This window comes from Carcharhinus amblyrhynchos, chromosome 1 (genome assembly GCF_965287045.1).
Source record: "Carcharhinus amblyrhynchos chromosome 1, sCarAmb.v2.hapA, whole genome shotgun sequence".
NCBI lineage: Eukaryota > Metazoa > Chordata > Chondrichthyes > Carcharhiniformes > Carcharhinidae > Carcharhinus > Carcharhinus amblyrhynchos.
This window is the reverse complement of record NC_137324.1, coordinates 49,673,986-49,686,806: the sequence shown is the minus strand read 5'-3', so window position 1 is coordinate 49,686,806 and position 12,821 is coordinate 49,673,986. Positions and strand designations below refer to the sequence as shown.

Here is a 12,821-nt window from a genome sequence, read left to right as displayed (position 1 = left end):
GGGCAAATTATGACAGTATTAGGCAGGAGCTAGGGAGAGTTAATTGGGAGCAGCTGTATTGGACAAGTTCACATTTGACATGTGGGAGTTGTTTGAAGACATACTTTCAGAGTTCACAATTGGCATGTTCCAGTAAGGAGGAAGGACAAGGATGTGAGTTAAGGGACCCTTGGATATCAAGGGAAGTTATGAATTTAGTCAAAAAGGAAAAAGAAGCATATGAGAGGTTTCGGAAGCTGAAATTGGATAGGACTCATGAGGAATATAAAGAAAATAGGAAAGAACTCGAGCAGGGAATTAGGAGTACAAGGAGGAGCCATGAAATAATCTTGGCAAGCCGGGTTTAAGAGAATCCCAAGGCATTTTATACATACATTAAAACACAGGGGTAACTAGGGAGAGGGTAGGACCACTTAAGGATAAAGGAGAGAACTTGTGCTTGGAGGCAGAGGATTTATGCGAGAACATAAATGAGTACCTTGCGTCTGTAGTCACCAAAAAGAAGGGCATGGCGGATAGTGAGATTAGCATACAGCATGTTATTATGCGAGGGCAGTTTGAAATCAAGAAAGATGTCGGGTTGGGGCTTTTGAACAACATTAAGGTGGATAAGTAGCAGGGCTCAATGAGATCCATCCCAGAGCATTGAGAGAGACAAGAGATTTCTGAGGTCGTGACAAAGATCTTTGAACATCTTTGTATTCTCACTAGCCACTGGAGAGGATCCAGAGGACTAGCGAATAGCTAATGTTGATCCTCTGTTTAGGAAAGGAAATAGTGATATGGATAACTGAAATAGGGATAACCCAGATAATTATAGACTGGTGAGTCTCATATCAGTGGTTGGGAAGCTATTGGAGAGGATTCTTAGGGATAGGATTTCCGTGTGTTTGGAAAAGCATGGCCTAATTACGGAAAGTCAGCATGGTTTTTTAAGGGGCACGTCATGTCTTACTAGCTTGATTGATTTTATGAGGAGGTGACAAAAATGATTGATGAGGGTAGAGCTGTGGCTGTTCTGCACATGCATTTTAGTAAGGCTTTGGACAAAGTCACTCATGGTAGGCTCATCCAGAAGATTAAGATGCATGGGATCCACAGTAACTTGGCCACTTAGATTCAGAGCAGGCTTGCCCATTGAAGTCAGAGAGTAGTGTGAAAGTGTGTTTCTCTGGCTGGAGTCTGTGACTAGTGATATTCCGCAGAGATTAGTACTGGGATCTTTGTCGTTTGTGATATATATAAATGACTTGGATGAAAACATTGATGCGTCGGTTAGTAAGTGTGCAGATGACACAAAGTTTGGTGGAGTTGTGGATAGTGTCAAAGGATACGCTAAGATATAAGTGGGATACTGTGTTCAGTTCTAGTTGCTACATTACAGGTTGAATGTAGAGGCTTTGGAGAGGGTGCAGAAGAGTTTAGCAGGATGCTGCCTGGATTGGAAGGTATGACCTATAAGGAGAGGTTGGACAAACAAGGGCTGTTTTCTCTGGAATGGCAGAGACTAATGGGAGACCTTATGGATGTCTATAAAATTATGAGGCATAGATAAGTTGACATTCAGAATCCTTTTTCCCAGAGTTGAAATTTCTAATAATAGGGGGCATGCACTTAAGGTGAAAGGGGGAAGCTCAAAGGGGATCTGAGAGGCAAGCTTATTTTAAGCAGGGTGTAGTGGTGATGATGGAGACAGATGTGATCGGGGCTTTGAAATAAGCACATAAATATGCACGGAATACAGGGATATGGACCTAGGGCAGGCGGAAGGGATTATTTTACTTTGGCGTCTCGTTCAGTGCAGCATTGTGTGCCAAAGGGCCTACCCCTGTGCTGTTCTGTACTATGCCCTATGTATCTGGTCTGTCCTAATTGGTGATGAGGTGGTTCTGCAGATATTTATCACTTGGTGGCATTGATTGTACCTCTGGCTATCGAATTGGTTGTTCACTGCTTTCAGCTGGGGATTAGATGAAGTCCTAGAAGAAGAGGTGCTGAAATTCTTTGTAATGAAGGACTTCGGCTGGAATTTTACTGGCACGCCCATCCGAGGCTCGTAAGATTGCTCCTAAGGTCAACAGAATGCTGTTGGGGCAGGCATGCTGGTAACATCAGCTAAAATAAACTTTGTGTCTGAGATTAATGACCTATGTGCTGAGTCAACACCCAGGATAACTCCCCTACTCTCCTTTGAAGTGATCCCATGGAATCTTTTATGCCAACTCAAGAGCCCCCCTCGCCTCCCCCACTCTGACAGCAGCTTCCAGATTTCTACATTTTATGCACATGCGGCAGCACATCTGGTTCTGCTGTAGAGCAGGGTCAGGCAAAGGGTGAGTGAGCAAATTGGAGACTCGCTAGTTAGAGGCACAGACAAACATTTCTGTGGGTGTGATCAAGACTCCAGGATGGTGTGTTGCCTCCTTGGTGCCAGGCTCAAGGACATCTCTGAATGGCTGCAGGACATTCTTAAGGGAGAAGGTAAGCAGCCAGAGGTGGCTGTACATAAGAGTGCCCAAAAGATTTACTAGAATGCTACCGGGACTTGATGGATTGATTTATAAGGAGAGGCTGGGTAGACTGAGACTTTTTCCACTGTAGCATAGGAGGTTAGGGATGATCTTATAGAGGTCTATAAAATAGTGAGGACCACAGGTCAGCATGATGGTCAATATTTTTTCCCAAAGGTAGGGGAATCTAAAACTAGAGGGCATAGGTTTAAGGTGAGAGGGGAGAGATACAAAAGGGTCTCCAGGGGCAAATTTTTCACAGAGAGGGTGGTGAGTGTCTGGAACAAGCTGCTGGAGCTGGTAGTAGAAAGGGTACAACTTTGTATGTTAAAAAGCATTTAGATAGTTACACGGCTAAGATGAGTATAAATGGATATGGGCCAAATGCAGGCAATTGGGACTAGTTCAGTGGTTTTAAAAGGGACAGCATGGACAAGCTGGGCCGAAGGGCGTGTTTCCATGCTGTAAACCTCTATGGCTCTATGATCAGATGCCAGTAGTTACTGTCAGATTTATCCTGTTATATTAAGTATTGATAGCCTCAGAATTTAAGCTGTTATATCTTGAGTTCATGGGGTATGAGTCTTGCTGACAAGGTCAACATTATTGCCCTAACTGACTGCCCTTAAGAAGAAAGGAATAAATTATTTGCAATGTTTTGCAGAGATGTGGAAAATGAGTCAGATACCAACATTCGGCAGATCCAGCAAGAAGCTCACAGAGTGTTTCGATCTCGTCGACACATCAGTGAAGATTTAGAAACCACAGAAAGCCGTGATGGTGGGGATGTAAGTTATTTAAAAAAGGTTTCAAATTTTATCTGCATGGTACAATCAGTGCACCCTAATGTTAACTTCACCTCGCTCTTCACAAGGCTTTTAATATAGTATCAGCCAGCGATAAGTCAGGGCATATAATGCCCAAATGGGATATGCCCATTATAATTACTTGGTGGCACAGTGGTCTGCACTTCTGCCTCAAAGGTCAGGCACCTAGTGCCAGCGCTGGGGGGTGGTAGGGTGTGGGTCAGCCTGGGTAAGGGCATTACCATTGCTAAATTGCCCTGAGAGTTGCCATTGACCAGAAATTTAACTGAATGCAGCCCATAAATAACTGTGGCTACAAGAGCAAGTCAGAGGTTGGAAATTCTGTGCAGAGTGACACACCTCGTGACACTCCAAGTCTGAATCCACAATCTATCAGGCAGTAGTCAAGAGTGTGATGGAATACTGTCCACTTAAAAGGATGATTGCAGCTCCGGTGACCATCCAAGAGAAAGCAGTCCACTTGATCGATATGCCATCCACTTGATTGAGCATTCACTTCCTTCACCACCGATGCACAGTGGCAGCAGTGTGTGCCTTACTCAAGATGTGCTGCAGCAACTCACCAGAGGTCCTTTGGCAGCATCTTCCAAACCTGTGACCTCTATTGCCTAGAAGGATGTAGGAAACTCCACCACTTGCAAAGCACACATCTTCCTGACTTGGAACTTGACTACAGTTTCTTCACTATCACTGGGGTACAAGCACTGTAGATGCACCTGTGCCAAATGGGCAGCAGCAGCTCAAGAAGACAGCTCACAACCAATTAGGGAATGAACAAAAATGCTGGCCTTGCCAGTGATGCTCATATCCCATGGAAGAATAATTTAAAAATGCCATTATCTAAAAAGAGTTGCCTTCTGGTTTGAAAAAGTGCTGACTTGCTTATGGGAACAATATTTTACAAAGTGCTAGAAAAGTGACATGATCTTTACAAAATACATGACATCCAGATGTCCTTTGCCATTTTAGATTCCCAATAGAAGCCACTATACACTAATCAAGCTGTAATAAATTCAGATTTTTCTCCTCTCCAACTGTCTCCATTCCTTGAGATTACCTCAGCTCTACCCAACTTTTGCCAGCTCAGCATAGGTCAAATCAGGAACGGAACTGAATGGTGATCAAATCTAGACATGCTCATTGCATTGTTTGAAACATTTTGTGTTTTGAAGCTGGGTGGCAGTCTGTTACCATAATGACTTGATACATCTGGCTGGAAAAATATTGTACAAGAATGCTTTTGTTTGAGAAGTACTAACAATGTGCAGATATGAATTTTCTGTAAATACAGTGCAATTTTTCTTTAAAACTTGACTGTTCGGGTACATATTTATTCTCTAAGGAAGTCATTTGGGAAGTGTAGATTATTGTTATAGCAAAATGGTTTTCGTGTGCAGCCATGGGAACCCATCTCTGAAGAATTGATTCTTGATGGTGATCAACTTTTCCAACCATTACCACCTCCTACCACGCCACCAAGTGCATCTGAGAGCAGTCCACCAGATCTTTCCGATGAACTAAATAGAAGATTACAAGTTGCTGCAGAATCAAATGGGGAACAGATTGGTCCACCTCCTGTGAGTATGATTACTTCAACAAGAGTGTTATTATTCCTTAATCTATTATAACCTTGTATAACTGCACAGTTTCCAAATACAATTTTCCCATGGTGGTGTGCCACATGGATCAGCTGTGGCCTGAACTCTTTGCGATTTGTACAAATGATTTGGATGAAGCAGCCAATGAAGCAGTTGCTAAATTTGCTGATGACAAAGATGGATAGGAAATAAATTGTGAAGAGGACATGAGGCAACAAAAGGACATTGAGAAGCGAGGTGAGTGGGCAAAGATCTGGTAAATGAGTATCATGTGGGAAAGTGCAAGCTGCATTTTGGCAGGATGAATAAAAAAGCATTTTATCTTTCAATTGGATGAAATGGTTGAGGAAAGTTGAGGTTGAAATTAGATCAACCATTATGTTATTGAATGGCAGAGCAGGCTTGAGGGGCAGAGTGGCCTACTCCTCCTAACTCGTATGTCTTTTAATGAATAGAAAATAAGGCTTTGCATGTTCATGACTTCCCATAATGTACTACAAGCAAGGACTGCACCTGGTTACAATCATATTTCTGTCATTTAATGGCAAATCAGCAACCATACTTCCAGAAACTGCTATGGTGTTACATTACTGGTGGATCTTGAGTTTCATGAGTTGCAAAAATCTTGAACACACTGTCAAAACATTAATTGCTTTTTTATAAGGATGTACATCTTCTCAGTATTCAATTTTCCTGTTTGCTGTTGGGATTTCTTCTATTAATATTCCCATTTTCTAGAGAAATTTTCTATTTGGCTAACATCATTTGATGAGGAGGTCTTAGATCAGAAGTGTGATGTGAGTCTGAGGATTTTACTGAACCACCACTTACTATATACTATGATTATTTTTGGTAAATAGTCTTTTAAAATTTACATATTGAATATAAAGGTCAGGGTGATTCTTGCCCAAAGAGGTCCCAGGTTTAATCTTAGTCAGCACTGATCTTAGCCAGTGCAGCAGTTAGGATGTTGGAAGTACCCCTACACCAGACATAAATAAAGTAAGCATGATATTCATTCCTGATTTGATTGAACATCTTCATATGGACGTTGGATAGGGCAGGGTTAACGTGTGATAATCCAAATGTTGGGCCAGGGTTTCCTGTCAAAACAACACGGATACGAGCATGCACCTTTATTTTGGCATACAACAACTTCAACTGTGTCCCAACTCAAGGAAGAGAACTAATTGGGTGGGAAAAAGAAAGCTATTTTCACTAATGAATGATTAAATGCAAATATCTAAATGTTGCTGCACCTGTCTGCCTCACCATTGACAGGCATTGTATGTCGTGAAGTTGCTGTATTTGCACAATGGACGCAAACAAACTATTGCAGATATTTAGGGCTATTAATCATAAGTGTAAACTTCTTACACAACAAGAGTAATATTAATGAAAGCCAGTCAAGGTCTTTAACTTTTCCAAGCATGGATTTTCATTCCTTCAGGTTTTTGCATTTTGCAGAGATTTTACATTGTTAAATTCAAAATGTATTTTCCCTTTCCTATCCCCTTGTCCTTTATCTGTCACCATCACACCTCCCCACTGCCGGTCCCTTCATTCTCTCAGTCTAATCTGGCTTTCACCCTTCTCTATTTCAGAACCTGATTTGACATTGAATTTTAATTCCTTGTAACTGCTTCTGCTGCTAATTTCCCAATCCTTAAATTTCATGTATTAATTAGATTAATTGGTATTTGTCCTGCTCACCCAGGTCTCCCTCACTATGCTGTTATTAGCTTGCACTTGGGAGGTTTGCCCACAAAATTGCTTTCAGTTGATAAGTGTAGTGGGAGGTCAAGATATGTTCAAGCTGCAGACATCCTTAGATGCTCTGTTACAGAAAAATCCGGCCCATTGCTTTTCTTGCCACTCAGTTTTGCCACTTCTGCTAATTGATATCTTTTAATTAAACAATTTCAAACCTTTTGGATACCATTCGGCATTTCTCTAAATTGTCTGTGTATAACTCTTGATGATAAAAGCCAGCGGTGAGCTAGATTATGTTTTCTTTTCTTGATGCTGAATTGCATGCACTTTCTGCAGGAGCCAATAATTATTAATACAGTGCAAAAATCCTGCTAGGTTCCACATACTCGTTTCAAGGGTGTCGATACAAACTATAGTTATATCTGCTTAGTTGAAATTGGACAATTCAACTAGAGCAGAAGTTAAACCTGCATTATGCACAGGAGGGAGGATTAATTTCCACTGGAGTTTGAAATTGTAGGAGGGGATCTCATAGAAACTTATAAAATTCTGACAAACTTAAACAGGGTAGATTCAAAAAGAATATTCCAATGGTGGGGGAGTTCAGACCAGGGGTCATAGTTTGAGGATAAGGAACAAACCTTTTAGAACTTAGGTGAGGAGAAATTTCTTTACCCAGAGGGTGGTGAATGTGTGGAATTCATTACCACAACAAGGAGTTGAGGCAAAACTGTTGTCTGATTTCAAGAAGAAATTAGATGTAGCTCTTGGGGCTAAAGCCCCAATCAAGCAATGTGGCGAAGAAGAAGGGGGAATCAGGATATTGAACTTGATGATCAGCCATGATCAAAATGAATGGTGGAGCAGGCTCAAAGGACCAAATGGCTTTCTCCTGTTTCTGGTTTCTATGTTTCGATCCCTGATTTCTCCTCTTAGCACCTGTATGTAAACAAAAAGATGTTTTGATTTCTGATTTCTTCCTTTATAAGTGGTGGCGTATTTTCACCAACCCTTCAGTTCGGCGTGACCCAATCTTCTATTAATAACTTCACGGCAAACTCGAGATTAGACAAATTGGAAGGGTTGGTTTTTTAACATACACATAAAAATGGGCAGGAATTCCACAACATCAGTCCCTTTTCCACTTATTCCATCTATGAAAGGGAAATAATGGAAAGAAAGGGGAACAGAGCAAAAACCACAATACAAATAAGAGTTATGGGGGCAATTCTGCCAGCATGCTGCACTGCTTTTGTAGCTCAGCGAAGGCTGTTTTCTGGTGCCATGTTGGGTGCCACAGGTTCCGCAAGCCCTTGAGCGCCGAATATCTGGTGCCATCAGCTCCACACCAGAAATCCGTGTAGAGCTGACAGTGCCAGAAATCGGCGCGGAACTGAATAATTTATTTAAATCGACATTACAATCTACTTAATATATCACTAGTGGGCCCAGGAGTGAAGTCTCCAGGCCCGCTCACTCTCCTCATCCCTTCATGCCACGAGTAGAACGTAGAACAGTACAGCACAGTACAGGCCCTTCGGCCCTCGATGTTGTGCTGAGCTCTTTCCAATCCCAAGATCAAGCTGTCCCACTCCCTGTCATTCTGGTGTGCTCCATGTGCCCATCCAATAACTGCTTGAAAGTTCCTAATGTGTCTGACTCCACTATCCCAGCAGGCAGTGCATTCCACACCCCAACCACTCTAAGTGAAGAATCTACCTCAGACATCCCTCCTTTATCTCCCACCATGAACCTTATAGTTATGCCCCCGGTAACAGCTACATCCACCTGAGGAAATAGTCTCTGCTCGTCCACGCTATCAATCCCCCTCATCATCTTATAAACCTCTATTAAGTCGCCTCTCATCCTCCTCTGCTGCGAAGAGAAAAGCCCCAGCTCCCTCAACCTTTCCTCATAAGACCTACCCTCCACACCAGCAGCATCCTGGTAAATCTCCTCCAATGCTTCCACATCCTCCTTATAGTGTGCTGACCGGAACTGAACACAATATTCCAAATGTGGTCTCCTCAACGTCCAGTTTAGTTGCAGCATAACCCCACTGCTCTTAAACTCAAACCCCCTTTAATAAACGTTAACATACTATAAACCTCCTTCATGGCTTAATCCACTTGAGTGGCAACTTTCAGAGATCTGTATATATAAACCCCAAGATCTCTCTGTTCCTCCACATTCCTCACAACCCTGCTGTTGACCCTGTAATCCACATTCAAGTTTGTCCTACCAAAGTGAATCACTTCACACTTATCAGAGTTAAACTCTATCTGCCACTTTTTGGCCCAGCTCTGCATCCTATCAATGTCTCTTTGCAGCCTGCCAGAGCCCTCCACCTCATCCACTACTCCACCAATCTTAGTATCATCAGCAAATTTACTAACCCACCCTTCAGCCCCCTCTTCCAAGTCATTGATAAAAATCACAAATAGCAGAGGACCCAGCACTGACCCCTGTGGTACACTGCTGGTAAGAGGCCTCCAGTCTGAAAATTTTCCTTCCACCACCACCCTCTGTCTTCTATGATACAGCCAGTTACTTATCCATTTGGTCAAATTTCCTTCTATCCCACATATCCTTTACCTTTTCATGAGCCTACCATCGGGAACCTTATCAAACGCCTTACTAGAATCCATGTATACGACATCAATCGCTCTACCTTCATCCACACACTTAGTTACCTCCTCAAAGAATTCAATCAAATTTGTGAGGCAGGACTTACCCCTCACGAAAGCATGCTGACTATCCCGGTCTAAACTGAATCTTTCCAAATGGTCATAAATCCTATCTTTCAGGACCCTTTCCATTAGCTTACCGACCACTGAAGTAAGACTAACAGGCCTATAATTACCAGGGTCATTCCTATTTCCTTTCTTGAAAAGAGGAATAACATTCACCACTCTCCAGTCCTCTGGTACAATCCCTGTGGACAGCGAGAAACCAAAGATCAAAGCTAAAGGCTCCACAATCTCATCCCTTGCCTCCCAAAGTATCCTAGGATAGTTCCCGTCTGGCCCAGGGGACTTATCCACCCTCAGGTTTTTCAAAATTGCTAATACATCTCCCTCAGAACATCTACCTCCTCCATCCCATCAGCCTGTATCTCACACTCCTCCTCAAAAACGGGCTTAGTAACGGTTTTTCTCATTTAAAAACTAGAGAGGAAGTGGGCCACGGGGCTTTGTGGGAAGGGATTTTTTTTACCGCGCAAAGTTTAAAAGGAGGCCTGCTGTAGACAGCAGGCAGCGTCGGGAGCGGGAAGCAGAGTGAGCTGTAAGGGCTTAGGATCAAAGGGCTTGGCAGAAAAGGGCCAGGTAAGTTTAAACTCTTAACTGTGTTCAGTAATTACTAAGAGACTGTGATGGAGGAGTATGTGATGTGCTGTTTCTGTATGATGTGGGAGCTGGTGGACCCCAAGGTCCTTCCCAGTGACCACGTCTGCAGTAAGTGCTGGTTGCTGGAGGAACTCCAGCTCAAAGTAGATGAGCTGAACTCTAAGCTTCAGACACTGAGGCTCATCAGGGAGAGGGAGTGTAAACTGGACAATGGGGTGCAAAAGACATCCACACCCCCTAGATTGGCTCACTCTAAGTGACAGGAACAAGAGGGTACTGCTGGGAGGGGGTTGTAGGAGGAAGGAGGGGGGGGACCCAAAGGCCTCAGCCTCTCAACCTGCACAACAGGTTTGAGGTTCTTGCTCCCAGTGTGGACAAGGACGAGGGCTGTAAGGTTGACGAGCAAACTGCCCACGGTACAGTGGTGCAGACACAGGTCAAAGAGGAAGAAGTGAAGAGGAATGTAGTGGTTATTGGGGATAGTGTAGTTAGGGGTACAGACACTGTCCTTTGTGACAGGGATAAGGAATACAGAGGGGTGTGTTGTCTGCCTGGTGCTCGGGTCCAGGATGTCTTATCTGGGCTGCAGAGGAACCTGGAGTGGGAGGGTGAGAATCCAGTCATTGTACATGTGGGTGCCAATGACATAGGCAAAATGGGAACTGAGGATCTGGAGAGGGAGTATGAAAAGCTGGGAATGAAGTTAAAAAGCAGAGCCGACAAGATGGTTATCTCTGGATTACTACCTGAACCGCATGCAGATGGGCACAGGGTAAATAGGATTAAAGAGATGAATGGGTGGCTCAGGGATTGGTGTGGGAGGAATGGGTTTGAATTTATGGGGCATTGGCACCAGTATTGGCGCAGGTGGGACCTGTTCAGATGGGACGGTCTTGGTCTGAACCGTGCTGGGACCAGAGTCCTGGCGAATCGTATAACTAGGACTGTAGATAGGGCTTTAAACTAATTAAGGGGGGGGAGGGTGCAGGGTTGGGAGAAATTACAATGTCTAAAGTGAAAAAGAGGGTACAGGTACGGGAAAAGGTCAACGATGTCCCAATAATAAAGGGAGTTGGGGGCATGAGAAAGATTGGTAGCGTTCCTTCAAATAGGGTCCAGATAAAGGCTGGGATAAAGACACTTTATCTGAATGCACGAAGCATTCGGAACAAAGTGAATGCGCAGATCAGCACAAATGGATATGATCTGGTGGCCATTACGGAAACATGGTTGCAAGGTGGCAGGGACTGGGAGCTGAATGTCCAGGGGTATCAAGTGTTTAGGAAGGATAGACAGGAGGAAAAAGGGGGAGGGGTAGCTCTGCTGATTAGGGATAGTATCAGGGCGGTAGTAAGGGAAGATATAGGCTCCATAGAGCAGAACGTGGAATCGTTGTGGGTGGAGATAAGGAACAGCAAGGGGAGGAAGACACTGGTGGGTGTGGTCTATAGGCCCCCAAATAATGACTTGGAGGTGGGGTGGGCTATAAACACGCAAATAAATGATGCGTGCAGGAATGGAACGGTGATAATTATGGGGGATTTCAATCTACATATTGATTGGTTGGCCCATGTTGGACGTGGTGGGCTTGAGGAAGAGTTCTTGGAATGCTGCCGGGATAGTTTCCTTGAACAGTGTGTGATGGAACCGACGATGGAGCGAGCTATCTTTAGATCTGGTGTTATGTAATGAGGCAGGTAGAATTAGGGACCTTGTTGTGAGGGATCCTCTTGGGAAGAGCGATCATTGTATGGTTGAGTTTTTGATACAGATGGAGGATGAGAAAGTAGGGTCCCCGACCTGTGTCCTCTGTTTGAACAGAGGGGAGTACGATAGGATGAGAGAGGAACTGGCAAATGTAGATTGGGGGCGCAGATTGGGAGGTAGGACTGCTGAGGAACAGTGGAGGATCTTTAAGGAGATCTTTTTCGGTGCTCAGCAAAAATTTATTCCGATGGTAAAGAAGGAATGTAGGAGAAGGGATAATCAGCCGTGGTTATCGAAGGAATTAAAGGATAGTATTAAATTAAAAGCTGATGCGTTTAGAGTGGCTAAAAGTAGTGGGCGAGTAGAAGATTCGGAGAGGTTTAAAAATCAACAAAGATTGACGAAGAAGATGATAAAGAAAGGAAGGATAGACTATGAAGCTAAACTAGCACTAAATATAAAAAAGGATAGTAAGAGTTTTTATAAATATATAAAGAGGAGGAGGCTGGCTAGGGTGAATGTTGGACCCTTGGAGGATGAGAGGAGGGATTTAGTGGTGGAGGATGAGGAAATGGCTGAGGCCTTAAATAAGTTTCTTGCCTCAGTCTTCACAGAGGAGGACACAAATAGTTTGCCGGGTATTAAAGGTAGAAGGTTGGTAGGAGTTGAGGGCCTGAATGCGATCACTGTCACTAGAGAGGTAGTGCTTGATCGACTAGCGGGACTGATGGTGGACAAGTCCCCAAGACCAGATGGAATGCATCCCAGGATTCTGAAGGAAATGGCAGAGGTGATAGTAGATGCCTTAGTGATTATTTTCCAAACCTCGCTGGATTCCAGGGAAGTGCCGGAAGATTGGAAAATGGCTAATGTTACACCACTGTTTAAAAAGAGTAGCAGGCAATAGGCCATTTAGTTTAACGTCTGTTGTAGGAAAAATGCTTGAATCCGTCATCAAAGAAGAAATAGCGAGGCATCTTGAGAAGAATTGTTTGATAGAGCAGACGCAGCACGGATTCGTTAAGGGGAAGCCGTGTCTGACAGATTTATTGGAATTCTATGAGGATGTGACTAGTGCGGTAGACAGAGGGGAACCGGTGGATGTGGTGTTTCTCGATT

General features: G+C 43.6%; 1 protein-coding gene across 9 annotated transcripts in view; it reads left to right on the top strand.

Moving 5' to 3' along the window:
• nedd4l (NEDD4 like E3 ubiquitin protein ligase) overlaps positions 1–12,821 on the top strand; it is a 427,841-nt gene that overhangs the window by 337,258 nt on the left and 77,762 nt on the right. For all 9 annotated transcript variants that reach the window (XM_080181786.1, XM_080181803.1, XM_080181795.1 and 6 more), the window contains 2 exons: positions 3,175–3,298; positions 4,735–4,914. In XM_080181786.1, the coding sequence (XP_080037912.1) occupies positions 3,175–3,298; positions 4,735–4,914 (304 nt within the window). The remainder of the gene's footprint in view (positions 1–3,174; positions 3,299–4,734; positions 4,915–12,821) is intronic.